The 17,385-nt window shown below is 27.9% G+C and overlaps 4 protein-coding genes and 1 long non-coding RNA gene across 5 annotated transcripts; 4 read left to right on the plus strand and 1 right to left on the minus strand.

Moving 5' to 3' along the window:
* The first annotated feature begins 1,566 nt into the window (after positions 1 to 1,566).
* On the plus strand, positions 1,567 to 2,417 carry LOC8273376. The gene has a single exon (XM_015720766.3). The coding sequence runs from the start codon at positions 1,802 to 1,804 to the stop codon at positions 2,171 to 2,173; it is 372 nt and encodes a 123-aa protein (XP_015576252.1). The 5' UTR covers positions 1,567 to 1,801; the 3' UTR covers positions 2,174 to 2,417.
* A 3,174-nt stretch (positions 2,418 to 5,591) lies between these two features.
* On the minus strand, positions 5,592 to 6,735 carry LOC8273375. Its single transcript, XR_001535384.2, has 2 exons — positions 6,302 to 6,735; positions 5,592 to 6,166 (listed from the first exon to the last, which is right to left on the minus strand). It is a non-coding gene; the product is annotated as an uncharacterized LOC8273375 (long non-coding RNA).
* Positions 6,736 to 8,134: 1,399 nt separating this feature from the next.
* On the plus strand, positions 8,135 to 8,773 carry LOC8273374. Its single transcript, XM_002521506.4, has one exon. It carries the CDS (start codon positions 8,321 to 8,323, stop codon positions 8,681 to 8,683), a length of 363 nt encoding a protein of 120 aa, XP_002521552.1. The 5' UTR covers positions 8,135 to 8,320; the 3' UTR covers positions 8,684 to 8,773.
* Positions 8,774 to 11,069: 2,296 nt separating this feature from the next.
* LOC8273373 lies at positions 11,070 to 11,776 on the plus strand. Its single transcript, XM_002521505.4, has one exon. The coding sequence runs from the start codon at positions 11,181 to 11,183 to the stop codon at positions 11,538 to 11,540; it is 360 nt and encodes a 119-aa protein (XP_002521551.1). The 5' UTR covers positions 11,070 to 11,180; the 3' UTR covers positions 11,541 to 11,776.
* A 2,210-nt stretch (positions 11,777 to 13,986) lies between these two features.
* LOC8273372 lies at positions 13,987 to 14,827 on the plus strand. The gene has a single exon (XM_015720753.2). It carries the CDS (start codon positions 14,116 to 14,118, stop codon positions 14,473 to 14,475), a length of 360 nt encoding a protein of 119 aa, XP_015576239.2. The 5' UTR covers positions 13,987 to 14,115; the 3' UTR covers positions 14,476 to 14,827.
* Positions 14,828 to 17,385: the final 2,558 nt, after the last annotated feature.

The raw sequence follows: 17,385 nt of genomic DNA on the forward strand, positions 1-17,385 counted from the left end.
GAGGTTTATAGTTCAACCAATTGAATTGGTTAGACTAGCTTAATACTCCATTTATTTTATTATAACCATCACTTTATAGTAATTTACTTGGATTAAGCAAATATTTAATAGGATTAATTATAAAAAAGATAGTTAAATTGGACTAATTTATCTTTATATAGATATTTCAAAATTTATTACACATATTCCAACATAAGGATAAAATAAAAAAATTACATTAGATACATAAAAGGGAAAGATAATTAAATTTATTTTTATTTGAAAAGTGATAGTTATAATGGAACAAATGGAGTATTTTAAACATTGATATTAGTGAGTCATTAATTAAGTAATGTACGTAAAATCTTGAAGTCTATCTTGTTATAAGATCAGGGAGTTCACTTTCTTTTATATATATATATATATATATATATATATATATATATATATATATATGTGGTTTAGTTGATCAATGCAATCGGTGGTCAGTGCACGATAGGCGATAAATTAAACCGTTTGGTAGAATTTTATAAGCGATTCTTGTTAGTATGTTAAATGACCATTGAAGGTATAATTTATCATTAAATATATTATATTATATTAAATTGTATTATATTTAATGATACAAATTAATAAAAGTAACTTATAATAATTAAAAATATTATAATTAATTTTCTTTAACTTAATTATATTTATTATTAAAAATATTTATAAAATTTAATTTAAAAGTAGAAATTTAAATTTATATTCTTCTAATAAAAATTTCTAATTTTAAATATTATAATTATTTAACTATTAAGAATAATTTTAATATAATAATTATTTATTTTAAAATATTAAAATTTAGTTATATGAGATTAATTTAAAATAAGTTACTATTAATAAATTTTAATAAGGATAATAATGTCTAAATAAATAAAAGGATCAAATTAGTTATCAACTAATAAAAAAAAACTTTAAAATAAAGCTTATACAATCAGTAGCTGATTGAGACTAAATCAGCTATTAACTATTGTTTCTTAAGTTTTAACGAAATACTTTAGTATAACAGTTCAGTAATAAACAATTATCAGCTGAATCAAACCTTTAAACCAAATACTTTCATAAAAAGTCTTGCATTATGTTTGAAATTCAATTTTTTTAATTTCTTTGTTCCCAAAACTACTTTTAAAAAATATGTATGTTGATTGATGTTTTTTCTAAAAATAAGTTTTAACAAAAATTAATATAAAAATAATTTATTAAGTAAATCACAACAACAATTTTGAGCACTCTTCTTTTGTTAACTAAGATAAAAAGATGCATATCTTTTCTTTTCAAAAGAAAGAGAAGAATCCTTCTCTTTACCTAATGAGTACATCTTGCTACAAGATCATATCAAGGGGTGCCCTACAATTAATTAATTTATATATCATTTGGGCAATAGAAAACAGAAAAGAAAGTAATTCTTGGCTTCAGGTATGTATAAATATAATCACATTGCATCATTTAGCTCATTTTCCATATGGGCTATGAAAAATCTGAATACAAAAACTGTTCTTGTGGTAGTTGGGAGTTGTACTACAAGTCAATAGAGTAGTCTAATGTTGCTTCCTCCTCTTTTCACACCACAACTTCTCAAAAACAAACTCACCAAACCAAAACCAAGACATTGAAAAAATAATGCAGAAAGAATGAATAGAATAATGCAGCAAACCAAATATGACCAACTCACTCATGTTGGCCCTCTTTTATACCCTCACCTACTCTCTCAGTTTCTTATATATATTTATGAACACATTGATCTCTTGCAAGACAGAGCATCATCAAATCAAGACCAACCATGTTGAGAGCATTGAGCACGAGGAGAAGCCGTCGTGGGTATGAAAGATTAGTAGCTGACGAGTCTGCCATTTGTCTTTTGGAAGAAAAACTGAAGAGGTCTAAAACTCTGCCTGCAGCAGCTAGAACATCCTTTGATTTGCCCACCAAGTTAACTTCAGATTCAGCCTTCCCACAGGATGCTGCTGCTAAAGTAGCGAAGCCTGCAGCTGCAAGAAAGGTTAACAAGAGCCACCCACTTTTCAGTCTCTTTGATTGTCGTCGGAAGAAGAAGACTACAGCGAAGCCAGAATTTACAAGATACTTACAGTATCTCAGAGAAGGTGGGATGTGGGATGTCAAGTCGAACACGCCTGTTATATACTACAAATGAAAAAAGTAGAATTATTTTTGTGCTTCATTTTGCCTTTTTCTAGATGTAAACCAACATATATATACACACCATAACTATATGTATTAACTTTATTTATGTTCTTTTTGTTCTCCTCCTCAATGGAACGGGCAAATAATGCAGATCTTTTACAGTTCATAATATGAAACTGTTGCATATGAGCTCTTTTTGGCACGGAGTACTTTAGATTTCAGAATGTTAGTGAAGATTCAGAATTTGGTTTTGAGATGAATATGTCAAATTTTTATTGCACTCTAATTAAAATATAAAAAAAGAAACTCTTTTAAGTGGGTATTTGATTTAGAATTATTGTATTCGACAGTAAATTAAACCATTTTGAAAAGATTAAAGAATGAGAGGCTAATTGCATTGCTGTTATCCGATGAATGGCAGAGTATGTTGCATCCAGAGCAGCTAAATAGAAAATCCCATTTGAACGGTATGCAAAGGAGATCAACGAACTGGAGAAAATAATGCTCAATGTTAAATAACTTGTATCTTTTGCTTTCAGAGGAAATGGCAATACATATAGTTTTTTATTTTTATTTTTGCAAGAAATTACAGGCCAGCGAAAGCTTTAGTGACAAAGTACGAGGATTTAGCTAATTATGCGTGATAACAAACACATATAAAATTCTAATTGTGAGGAAGAAAGGTAATTATTAAAATATATATATAAAAATTAATTAGATATATTTGTCTTTACGGTTGTAGTTTTGAGTTCGAATGTCAGCCAAAAGGGATCTATGAACAAGCAATGGGTCTATCTTGTGTTTCAATAAATTCATTGTCTTTGTGAAATTTTCCAAATAAGAAGAAAAGAGGAGGGAATTGTTGGACGGGGTTTCTTCAATGGTGCAATGAAAGAAACTAGACTTGGTCTTGAGAAGTAACTGAGGTAATTGGCAAATAAGAAGTAGTTTTTGAAATGAGAAGAATCGCTTTCTTTAAAGCAATGTTTGCTCCTCTTATGTAACAACATTATAGAAGTGTTGTTTAATAGGAAGTGGAACTATTCTATACGAAGAATATGTCCATTACAAAATATAGAATTCATAATAAAATAGACTTTTAGAGAATTAGAACTTATGATTAAATATTAGAGATCTTTTTAATCAAATTAGTGCCATTTTTAATGTTGGAATGAATGTTCGTAAACAAAGGTTTTTTTAATTATGTCAATCACAAGTGCAATTTAATAAAAGTATGAACCATTTATTTTCGTTTTACAAGTTATACAAATATATATTGTTTATCTAAACTTAAAAGAAACTAAGTTTGACTGATTGATAGTGTGCAAAGTTAAAACTAGGCCGATGCTGATGTTTATGAAAGTGTGGATAGAACAATAGTTCCTATCAAGAAGATGAGTTGGTCAATGTGCAACTCATTGAAGCAACTATAATAACGAATTCTTTGAATGATTCAGATGAAGAATTTAATGAATATTAGTCGTCTATCCGTGCGTTGCACGACCGTTATTATTATTTCGATTATAGAATCAAGTTTATTGATATAATTTAATCAATTGTTTACTATTTAATATTAATTTATAATAATTTTAAAAATAATAGCAAATTAACTATTTTTAAATGTCTTTAATTTTTTTTTTAAAATTTTATTTATATTATTGTATTAATAAAATATTTATTTATTAATATTATCTTTAAATTAATACTATCAATAAATTATTTTTAGAATACTTATTTATCAACTTTAATATTGTATAAATTAATACTAGCAATGTAATTGATATTACTATTTTTTTAAAATTAGAAATAATTGTATAATTAAAAATTAATTTATTAGTGAATATAATATTAAAAATATTATTTTTTATAATTAGAATCATTATCTAATTAGAAAACTAATTTATTAGTTAATATAATATTAAAATATAATTAATATGCTATATTTTAGAATAGTCATTATCTAATTAGAAAACTAATTTATTAGTAATATGTTATTTCTTAAAATTAGAATGAGTGTTTAATTAGGAACGTAACTTATTAATCAATCAATTAATAGAAAAAATCATAAAATTACACATAAGCTTGAATCTTATGTGTTAAAATTAGTACACGTGTCAAAGTAAAAATCTTACGTGTCAAAAGAAATTTAATTCTCAGAAATTAATAAAGATATAGATTTACTTGTAGAGAATTTTTTTTTTTTAATTTTAGTTTTTGATTTTTATAAAAATCTAAAACATTTATAAAACATATTTACCTATTATTATTTTAAAAAAGAGCTAAAAAAGCAACTTGCCCCCTGAACTTGGCCCCGATGTCTAGTAGCCCAAATTTTTAAATTTTGGCCACGTTGCACAGCTACTTGGCAAATTTGGCTACATGACACATTTTTTCAACTTGGATGCTCGCGTCAGATGCTAAGTAAATGTGTGAACTACATTATTTAGTTTTTTTTTTAATAAAGAAATTTAGTTAATAAGACAAAGGCTTCAAGAGAAATGAAAAGGAAAGAGTGAGGGCAGTATGTTGCTTCAAAAATTGTCCATGGATGTGCTTTGCAGGTAAGGAGGGAAGTAGTAGAGATTTCAAGGTGAAGACATATACTTCCAAACATAGATGCTCGAAGGCATTCACAAGTAGAAGGGTGACATGCAAATACCTTACATTTTACTTTAAAGATGTAGTTATGGAGAAACCAACAATTAAAATAACAGAATTGCAAAAAAAAACTAACGAGAAAATAAAATTTTAAATAGACTATTTTATGTGCAAAAGAGCTAAACATAAAATTTGTTATAGAAACTTCAAGTAAAAAAGAAAAGCACTGAATCTTTTTTATCAATACTGACTTAGAATTCTCAAAGTAGCACTGTAGGACATGAAGGACCTGTTTCAAATCCACCGTAGAGACCTTGAAACTTTGTTACTATGTAATGATGAAACTTGCAAATCTATATTATGGTATTTTATAACAGGTGGTATTTAGAAATTTTTGATATAGTTAGACACTTTTTGGTATAGCATAGCACATATATAAGGGTTGTACAACACAAATACAAGGGCTTTTAGTTACTTTTTGGTATAGCTTCACACTTCTTGGTATAGCTCAGACATTGACTCAGATTTTGGGTGTTTGAATTTTAAAATTTTAGAATTTTGGTATATACTACTGTGCTTTCTATAATTAAAAGCATTGAATTACTTTTGTTATATACTATTGTGCTTTCTATAATTAAAAGCATTGAATTACTTTTGTTATTAACTATGGAATCTGTTATTCAAATACACATGTGGTTTTGCTCCTAATGCAGTTTTTTGTTGCCAATTAAAAGTTGTATTTTTTATTTATTACCGTGTTACATATTTAATGTCTTTGTTGTACTTTCTTGTTTGCATTTTTTGTTTAATTCAAAAAATAGACAAAAGGATAAGTGAAGTTGAATTTTTATTTCTTTCAAAGAAATACAAATGTAACCTGCCTTACTCGACCAACCATCAGGAGAAGAAAAAACAACGGGTACACTAATCAATAAGATTGGTGAAGTAATAATTAATGCAAAAACAACCAATTGGAAAGCAATAGTCATGTTTCTAATCCTCCAAGCTACCAACAAAAGAACTATAATACAACCATGACAACGAACATCCAACATAAACAAGGCTAACATGAACATCCTATTCTAATATAACAAAAACAACCAAACAAGACTAACATCAACAACTATGACATAATGACCAATTTCTTGCAAGTTGTGGTAGTCTTCAAATAACCTTCTTTTTTCTTTTTCAAATTGTTAGCTTTCATCTTTAATTTCTTAACTTCCATCTCCAACCTAATTTGCATCCTATAGGATTCAGCATACAAGGCTCTTCTTTCCCCACCACCCATTTCTGCATTAATATCCTTCAATCTGTCAACCTCATCTATAAAGTCTTGAATCACCTCCTTAGTCCTCTTCGAAAATTCAACATCATACCAAACAAAGTGATCACAGTTTGATGCCTGAAATTACATTAAGACCCATTAAATGAATAAACTAAAATTCATAAAAATCAAAATCAAATCACAAAATATTGAACGAGAATTACAACCATATTATCTTGTTATAGTACTTTGAGCACCCATAAAACCTCTTACCAGGATTCTCAACCATCCATGATGTCCTCCTTCGCACTTCTTTAGCACATCTACACATTATAAGAACTGGTTCATCTCTGTCTTCAACAAGTGGAAACTCATTCTTTCTCTGTCTATGTGACGCGTTGGATGAAGATGCACTTGACCACAACATTTCGTTCGGTAATTTAAACTAAAAAATTTAGGTTAAAAAGCTAGGTCTCTAATTTGGAAATTTTAAAAAAATTAAAGATTTTGTAGACAAAGTAACGGTAACCCCTCTTTCCTTAAATTTGTTTCTTTTTTTTTCATAAATTTATTTTTATTTTTTTACTTAGCATTTAAGTCTCACGCGAGCATCCAAACTTAAAAAATGTGTCATTTAGCCAAATTTATCAAGTAGTTGTACAATAGGGCAAAAAATTTGAAAATCTAGACTAATTGGACATCGGGACCAAATACAGATGACAAATTGCCTTTTTGGTCATAAAAAACTTTTTATTTTATATCCGAGTACTATTTTAAATTTAAAGGTAAAGTTAAAATAATTAAAATAAAAATTTATTATTTTTATTTAAAAATAAGTGACTTCTTATGTAAAAGAAATATATAAATCATATTAGACTAGGTTTTCAAAATTTAGTTATAATTTTAAGACTATGAAAAATTGTTTTTCTATTTTTATTTTAAAAAATTGTATAAATAAACATACAGTTTTATTTTTTTATTTTTCATTTAAATTATTTTATAAAAATTGATATAGTATCTTATAAATAAACATATACTTATTAATATATATTAAAAAACAATGACCTTTTGCCTCCAATATTTTTTCTTAGGAAAGTCGTCGTGATAAATAGTTTTACCGACAGAATTAAAGTGTTTATCGGTAAAAAAGATGATGAATTTTCAGTGGAGTCTGAATCTGCAAACCATTTTTGAAATGTCAGTTAAAAATATAATAGCCAGAATTGACCGTTTAATCACCAAATGGTCAACTCAGGTTGAAGCAACACTAGGGATTACTTAAGCTTCACAATTAATTCGTCATCAATCAAATAGCCGACAATCATGATTAAACTTTTATATATATTACTTCTTTTTATGTATATGAATATTAATAATTAGATTTATTATTTTTTATATAATATAAAATAAAATAGTTATTAAATTTAAAATAAAAAATATTTTTTAGTATTAGTATTATATATTGATATAAAAATGAATGAATGCATTTACAATTTGAATATGATAGTCCTAAACTGTAATTTTAATTCACCTAATTATATATTTTATATTTTAACTCAATTGATCTATTTTAAATAGAAGCATAAATCATATACTAAAATGATATTTAGTGTTTGCTAATACTTTGGTTTTCTTACCTTTGAATAACTATTTTAAGCGATTAATGTATATTTAAAATTTTTTATAAAAAATAAATTTAAATAAAATTGTGATATATATAATATAAATAAAAAAAATTATTTGTATATTTTAAACGTTTAACATTAGACTTAATTATAAGAGTCGATATTTTAAAATTAGACTTATATTTAATAAAATATAAATATTATATTTACACTGCGTATGCTTCCAAAAGTTGTTACAAATGATTTAGTTCTTTACTGACTAAAACACGGACACGATTGACTCAAGACTTTCAATGCATATGATTCTTCATGTAAAATATGTAACTTTTGTCACATGTTTCTTTTGGCTCATTTTGTAAATATAAAATTTATTCATCCGGTGGCTGAAAATGAAGGGAGAAACCCCACTGTAACCCCCTTCTTTTGTTTTCTTCTCACCGAATTAGAAAATAATATTCTTAAATCAATACAAATTAATAGAATAAAATAGCATTACAATAATTGAAGAAGCACCAAGAACCTCAGATAAATTCTTCTTTCTTGGTTTGGCACCCATCATCCACTTATCTCTTTGTTTCTCTTACTCATTAAGTGAAGAAGAATTACATACACAATCTTGCTAGAAATTCAAATTTCTGTTGTTTCTCCTCAAATTATTTACGAAACCATGTTGAGGGCATTGAGCACAAGAAGAAGCTATCATGGGTATGAAAGATTAGTAGCTGACGAGTACTCTGCCATTGGTCTTTTAGAGGGAGACTTGAAGAGGTCTAAAACCCTCCCATCTGGGCTTCGGAGATTTCACGTCTCCGCTGAATTACCTTCAGAATTGGCCTTTCCTAGTGACCCTAAAGTGAAGCCTGCAGCTGCAAGAAAGAGTAGCAAGAGTCACCCACTTCTTAGTCTGTTTGATTCTCGTCGGAAGAAGAAAACCACAGCTAGACCTGAGCTGACAAGGTACATAGAGTATGTGAAGGAGGGAGGGATGTGGGATGTGAATTCAAATGTGCCAGTCATTTACTACAAATGATTAAGCAGCTGTTATTTACTTACTTACTCTTTGAGTTTCATTCTCTAGTGTTAATATCTATGTTGTATTAAAATGGATTGTTCTTTTTTATTTTCTTTCTCAGTTCCTTTTTTTATTCTCAACACCAATTATTATTCTAAATTAAAACAACGAGATCGTTGCTTAATGTGATACAATATTTTTACTTTGATATCTAACATTGTGTTTGATTGAAATCTATCAAAAAATTTATTACATTTACAAATGAATTTCTATGTTCGATATATTTAATAGAAACTATAGAATTCAATTCAAATAAAATAAATTTTGTATTTGGAACATTTCTATAGCTCAATTTATTATTTTATTTGGTCAATAATACCCTTATTCATTTTACATTAACAAAAGAGTGATTGTTTTAGAGTTCACCTATCTATCTAGATATTTCATAATTAAACCACCATATTATGGGTAATTATACAATATAGCAAATAATAATAAGAAGAAATAATGCTAAAATCAAATGTTATGGTGAACATAGTACTTACTATAAATGAATTGTATCAATTTGATTTCTTTAATATTACCGTTTTAAAAACTGAATCAGCGAATGATTTTATCATTAATTCAATCGGTTGAATCGATACGAGTTAAATCATTAGTATGAGTAGTTAATTACTTAGATAATTATCTTTATTAATTACTGACTGTTATATAACAGCTACTGCAGCATACATATTATAATATCCTTATTAAAACTAGCACCAACATTCAACTTAACCAAGGCCACCGAAGACCTTAATTTAAGAACCAACAGTCTGGTCACTATTAACATAAAGGCTTAGAGCAACAAGCCACAATTGCCTTATGGAATCTCTGCAAATAAACTCTTGACCATTCAACAATATTTGGTGCACGCATTCTTATGTTTTCCAAGCACAACATTCTTATGTTGTTGCCATAAAGACCAACATAATACACCAAGCAACTCAAGAGCTCTTTTAAGAAAAGGCACAAGAGCTAATACATCTCTAAATGGAGCCATGTAAATTAATTTGCCCTCATTTCAAGCTTTATAAATCACTTCCCCACACTCCTCATCAAGAGCCCAGATTTCTTCATCATGAAACTGGCCCCTTCACCTTCTGCTGAAACCATTATAATTTTTGACAAGTACTATCAGAATAGATCTATATAATCCAAAATAAAATCCAGACTAAAAATTACGCACGGAAATATATATTTCAAAACATAATGTTTCGTCAAAATTTGACAACTGAGCTATTAATTGAATCTTTCCACCTTATAGAAGTATTTAAATACTAAATAAATCATATTTATTGTATGGACATTGTAATACTTCTTCTCCGTAGATAAAAGTAGTTATAGTTGAACATATATACAATAAAACTTTACTATGTTTTTCCTTTTACATTAACATGATAATATTGTTGATATTAGCTACTTTATTTATATTAAATTTATTATACATGATATAACTATTTATACAAACGAGATTTATGCCTCCGAATTGAATCGAATCGAATTTTTTTAAATATTGGCTCATGTGTTAGAAAAACTTAAAAATCATGATTAAGAATCAACTTGAACACATTTTATGAGTCTATCCCTAGTGCCCAAGTTGCTATATCATGACATCTTAAAAACAAAAACAAAAAAAAAAAAAAAGAAAAAAAAAGAAAGAAAGAAGAGCAATGTATTGGCAAGCCTAAGAATACTCAATGATGTCAATTAATGGAATAAAGTGCTCATGCTGTTGGAGTAGTTACAGGAGTGTCGTTCTTTAATTAAGAGATAATATATCAGTAAAGAAATTTATCAAAGAAAATTTCACGTTACAAAAACCTTAACAAAAGAAAAAAGAAATGTAATGTATGACGAAATAAACTATGCAAATATAGGCTTTTACATTTTTGTATAAAAAGAATGATTTTTCAATAAAAGATTACGAAGTTATGGAGAGCCTTCGTTCTCAATCCAAACTCTCTTACCATGGATTCTAATGGAAGAAAATTAAATTAGTTTTGATGTGGACTTAATTGACTCAAAAAGTTTGAAAGCATGTTTATGGTGACCTAAGACCGACATTGCAAGGGTTTAATTATTGCCCTCATATAATATATTATATGCTATTGTCACATGCATCTTGATTTGTAGGCTTATTTTCCACATGGGTTTTAAATTTATGAAAATCTGAATGCAAAATATTTGCTCTTTGGGTGGTCCAATGTAGCTTCCTTCTTTGTTTCCTACTACACAATAAACTTGACGATATTATTTGAAAATTAACAAAATGAAAGAATAAAATATTCAGCAACACAATAATTGACCGATTTATTAATGGACAAAGGCTGCTACCACTATATAAATTCTTCTTTTGGAATCCATCATCCTCATCAAATTCCTCTCTGTTACTGACAAGTGATAGAGCAGTTCACATAGTCAGTCTTGCGAGGAATTCAGTTTCTGTTATTATCCTCAAATTATACATAGAACCATGTTGAGAGCATTGAGCACAAGAAGAAGCTATCATGGGTATGAAAGGTTAGTGGCTGATGAGTCTGCCATTGGTCTTTTAGAGGGAAACTTGAAGAGGTCTAAAACCCTCCCATCTGGGCTCCGAAGATTTCATGTCTCCACTAAATTACCTTCAGAATTGGCCTTCCCTAGTGACCCTAAAGTGAAGCCTGCAGCAGCAAGAAAGAGTAACAAGAGTCACCCACTTCTTAGTCTTTTTGATTCTCGCCGGAAGAAGAAAACCACAGCAAGACCGGAGCTTACAAGGTATTTAGAGTATGTGAAGGAGGGAGGGATGTGGGATGTGAGCTCAAATGTGCCAGTCATTTACTACAAATGATGGAGCAGCTGTTATTTATTTTTATCTAAAGCACCTCTTACAATATATACACCACAATTAATAGGAGAGTAACACGTATGTATGAGTGTTTTACACTTTAGTATTGAATGATTGATACATATTTTATCATTTAAAACTAATAAATATGTGTCAATAATCTAACGGTTTGGTGTATAGGCAGGGACATACACCATATCAAGGCAAGAATTTTTCAAATTTTTAAGAGTAGTAGAAAACTTGGTTTCGAAATCTTAGTTAAGCTAAAAGATACTTTTATTATCTCATTTATTTGCTCTTGAATTAAACAGATTTTATTTACTTTGAGTTAATTTTCTAATGTTAATATCTATAATGTGTTTAAATCAATTGTTCTTTCCTATTTTCTTTCTAATTTCCTTTTTTTTTTTGTTTTAATTCTCAACGGAACAAACAAATTTTACTTCAAATAAAAGAAAATGAAAAAGTTATAATATTTATAGCTTGATATCTAATAGTACTCAGTTTGCTTTATCTAAAAGTTTATAAAGGTTAAAGTTGTTAATTAAAATTACAAGAATTCGGCTAATTATAAAAGATAGCAAATAATAATAGTAAAAATAATGCTAAAATCAAATGGTTGTTAATAATACTGCTTTAAGAAACTGAATCTGGTTTGTTGATCGATTCAACCTATAGGATTCGATTTGATCATTAAAAAGGTTATGGAGCCACAAAGAATATCTATCCGCAGTGGAAATTACAATACCACATTACCTAATTCCTGAGCTACAAAATTAATTTTTTTAAGACTAATATAAAACAAAAAAGTTTTAAGTTGCGTACCAAAGCAATTGCAATGTGATATGTGTGGTTTTATTCTTTTTTTTTTATATATATATATATATTTTTATTGATTTTAATTATGAATTATTAATGGTAATAAATAAATCAAGAAAAATACAATAATTAATTAATAGAATCATATACAGATAATATGATAGATTAAATCTATCTAAAATATCTTGTATAAAAACACAGAACTCCAACTTCCTTTGTTAAAATAGCAATTATCCCCGGCTAGTAAACCATCTTCTAAGGCGACTGAAAACTTAATTTAGGATCAATAGTCTGCTCGCTGTTAACACAAGACTTAGAGCAACAAGTCGAAATTGACTTATGGAGTTTCCGCAAATAAATTTCGAGAGAGATTCTTACCTAGACTTAGTGTATACACCATAACTAATAAAAGAGTGACATGTGTGTATGAGTGTTTTACATTTTGGTATAAATTGATTGACACATACTTTATTATTTAAAACCAATAAATATGTGTCACTCATCTATCGATTCAGTATATAGATGAGACATATATCAAATTTGGACAAAAGAATTCCAGATTTCGAACCATTCGACAATTTTTAGTGCACGCATTACGTCTTCCAAGCATAACATTATTATGTTGTTGCTACAATGACCAATATAATACAACAAGAAATTCGAAAGCTCTTTTAAGAAGAGGCACAAAGGCTAATGCATCTCCAAATGGAGCCATGTGGATTGAGATTGCCCTCATTCCAAGCTTTATATATCAACCACTTCACACTCCTCATCAAGAGCACATGTTTCTTCAAAATGAAACCAGCCCCTGGACATCCGAGCTATAGAACTCTAGATTAAAAGCTGCCTATCAGGAAATTAAATATTCCATTTCAATAGAAGTAGTTATCAGTTGAATTGAATATATATATACAGTAAAAGATTACTTTATCTTTCCTTTTTATATTAACATGATGATTATATTGTTGATATTAGCTACTTTAAGAAAAGAAAGAGCAATGTGTTGTCAAGAGAATACTCAGTGATGTCAACTGATGAAATAAAATGCTGTTGGAGTAGTTACAGGAGTGTGTATCTTTTTGAATAAGAGATAACATATCAATAGAAGAATTTATCAAAGAAAACCCAATGTTACCAAGACTTAACAAAACAAAAAGTGTATGAGGGAATAGATTATGCAAATATATAGTCCAATAGAAGATCATGAAATTATGCAGAGCCTTCGTTCCCAATCCAAACTCTCTTACCATGGATTCTAATCAAATAAAATTATAATATTAGTTTTGACTTGGACTTAATTTGACTCAAAAGTTTGAAAGCATGAATATCCAGACCTAAGACTGACCATTGCGAGGGTTTAATTATTGCCCTCATATAATATTATATGCCATTGTCACATGCATCTTGATTTGTAGGCTTATTTTCCACATGGGTTTTAAAATTATGAAAATCTGTATACGAAATATTTGCTCTTTGGGTGGTCCAATGTAGCTTCCTTCTTTGTTTCCTACTATACAATAAACTGGACTATTATTTGAAAATTAACAAAATGAAAGAATAAAATATGTAGCAGCACAATAATTGACCGATTTATTAATGGACAAAGGCTGCTACCACTATATAAATTCTTCTCTTGGCATCCATCATCCTCATCAAATCTCTCTCTGTATCTCTCATTGACAAGTACTGAAGCAGTTTACACAGTCAGTCTTGCAAGGAGTTCAATCTCTGCAATTATCATCAAATTATATATAAAACCATGTTGAGAGCATTGAGCACAAGAAGAAGCTATCATGGGTATGAAAGGTTATTGGCTGATGAGTCTGCCATTGGTCTTTTGGAGGGAAACTTGAAGAGGTCTAAAACCCTCCCATCTGGGCTCCGAAGATTTCATGTCTCCAACAAATTACCTTCAGAATTGGCCTTCCCTAGTGACCCTAAAGTGAAGCCTGCAGCAGCAAGAAAGAGTAACAAGAGTCACCCACTTCTTAGTCTTTTTGATTCTCGCCGGAAGAAGAAAACCACAGCAAGACCGGAGCTGACAAGGTACATAGAGTATGTGAAGGAGGGAGGGACGTGGGATGCGAGCTCAAATGTGCCAGTCATTCACTACAAATAATCGAGCAGCTGTTACTTATTTACTCACTCTTGAGGTTCACAGTTCATTCTCTCCGTCAACATTTGTATTCTAAGACACCGAGTTTGAATGCACAGATTTTAGGGGATATGGTAAAAAAGGGGCCAAATTAAACTTATGCCATAAGTTTAGGGGTAAAATTGAATTTAGTATTTATTTGTTTGATGAAACAACAGGATGTGAACATGGTATATTTTGTCTTATTTTTTATAATTTGCTCCGGATAATCCTTGGCTATTCCGGTGCACTGCTGGCAAACTATTGGAGGAGTAATCTATATTCTGTATTTTTTCCATACTTAAATAATTAAAAGAAAGATATAATTATATATTTATATTATATGTGTACGTTTAATGGTAAATTAGTATATACAGATGTAAAAAATAAAAAAGGGTATTCTATACATAGTCTAATTGACCAGACTAAAATACAGAATTATATATATATGTATATTTTGTGTGCCCTATTTTGACATGAATCTTTATTTAGGGTTATTTTCCACCTGGGTATAATAATGAAATCTGAATTTAAATGGTTCTTTTATCAATTAAATTTCATTTGAAGAGGCCTACAACTCAAAGAGAAGCCTAAAGATCATGATCCGACAAAACAAGATGCAAGCCCATACAGTTACAATAGTAAACAAATTCTGACAGCACAAACGAAAGAAAAGGCAGCTACGATATGGCCGCTGTAACCATTTTTATCGTTGTCCGAAGAGCTTCAACAACTTCTAAATCAGCATATCATGAGCATGACACACCCTTGAATCTTGTAATTGCATCCATATTTTAATGACGTTACTGTCTCAATATTAAAATTATTATATTATTAAATAAATATTATATTAAAATGATCTTAGGATGTCAATTTATTTAAAAGATATTTATTTTAGTAAATTTGTTATAGTTAAACTTAGTTTATTATGTTATTTATAAATAAATAAATTATATAGTAATATATAGTATTATTTATCAATTTTTGTATTTATATTGATTAAATTATTTCTTACCCTCATCAAAAAAGTTCAATCAATACAAATGTTACTGCATTTTTTTTTTTTTTGCCTCATTAGATACTTTGGCTCATTTTGACAACCTTGAAAATTGAGAGCTTCTCACTTTATAATTTTATGTTATGTATTATGTCTTTATTTAGTTGCAAGAAAAAAAATTGATTGAGATTGATTAACTGAATAAGTATACTTTTTATTGGATGTGTTCAATAAATATATGGTTATCTATTTCGTTTAAATAAATTTTAGTTATTTTTGTTTTATTGATATAAATTTTTTTATAAAAATTAATAATATATATATATATATATATATATATGATTTTATTAAATTAAAACAAACAACTATATTTATTCACAAACTAAATAAAATCGAATTGAACACAAACTTAGCAGATGGAACTCATTCTAAGCCTAAATTTGAAATCAAGCCTGCTTAAGAAACCCTAGCCAACTCCTAACCAGGCTTAAAAAGTGAAAGCTCAACTTAATTTAGTCTGTTTGCAATCCTATCTGATAATAAGTGAAAGCTCATAATATTATGTGATCCAATTTAATTCAATTTTTTTTATTTTATTTTATCAAAGAGCTTGTAGAAACCGAATAGTATTTCTAGCAATCAAATCAAATCTTTTTTAATTCAAAAAATAAATATATTAGTTAAGTTGTTATTTATATTTTATTTTTTAAGCTAGGATTATCATTGTTAATTAAGTGATATATTAATTATATTATATAATATTACTAATTCGATAATATAATAAATTATGTCATTATTAGAATTATATATGGATGTGCATTAAAATTACTATAGCAATATGTCAAGCTTATTAGTAGGTGTCAAAATATCTTTTTCTTTTGTTTGAAAAAAATAAAAGAATTTTCTTTGTCAAAAATGAAATTATGTCCGAAAGAATTTCTAGTAGCATACACGCGGCACCGCTTTACTCACGAAACATGTGAACAAAACAACTCCAAACTCTTTGGAGGACCGTTAGATCAGTCGTGTAGATATCACTTTCGAATTGTAGTAAATGTCGAAAAAGCTCTTTCCTCTCTCTTTAAAATCCGGGCCCGGTCAAATTAAGACACCAAAATATTTAAGACGTGGACACATACGTGTGCCCTAGATCAGATTAAATAAAAAAAGGCGAGGATATGATAGTTTCTTTTTTTTTTTTCGAAGCAAATTACGATTTCTATCCTAATTTTAATTTTAGTTACACTTCCATCCTTCATCTTCCGTCCACTTTAATTTCTTTACTAAATTATTTTTTTATTTCAATTTAACAGTCTATTTTTGATTTATTTATGGATTATAAAATTTAAATATTTTAATTAATTAATTTTTTTATCACTTTTTTTTAAAATTAAGATTGTTAAAATTTTCATAAAAGTTACATTTTCAAAATAAAAAAAATAAAAATCAGTTGCGTGTGAAAATATTTATAATGATTAATGAAAAATATTATTTATGAGTATCAATAACTTGAAATTAGAAAGAAAAGGTTTTAATTTGAATAGAAAGAGGATATACTTCATTCTTTAATTTTTATGTTAAAAAACATTTTCATCTTTAAATATTAATAATAATCTTACTTCTTAAAAATTAATAAGTAGATCACTATAATTTTATTTATCTAAAAATATAAATAAAAAATATATATCTAATTTATAAAATCTGAATTTAAAATTTTATCTAAATTAAAATATATATTTATCATCAAATTAAGTTTATTGGTGTAAAATATGAATATATTTTGAAGATGAAGGACTAAAATCTCATTTATAAGAAACAAGGATAAAAGTATAATAACGTGTAAACCTGGGGGAGAAATAGTAACTTGCTCTTATTATTATTATAATTATTATCTTTTT

Source organism: Ricinus communis, chromosome 5, assembly GCF_019578655.1.
Source record: "Ricinus communis isolate WT05 ecotype wild-type chromosome 5, ASM1957865v1, whole genome shotgun sequence".
Taxonomy (NCBI): domain Eukaryota; kingdom Viridiplantae; phylum Streptophyta; class Magnoliopsida; order Malpighiales; family Euphorbiaceae; genus Ricinus; species Ricinus communis.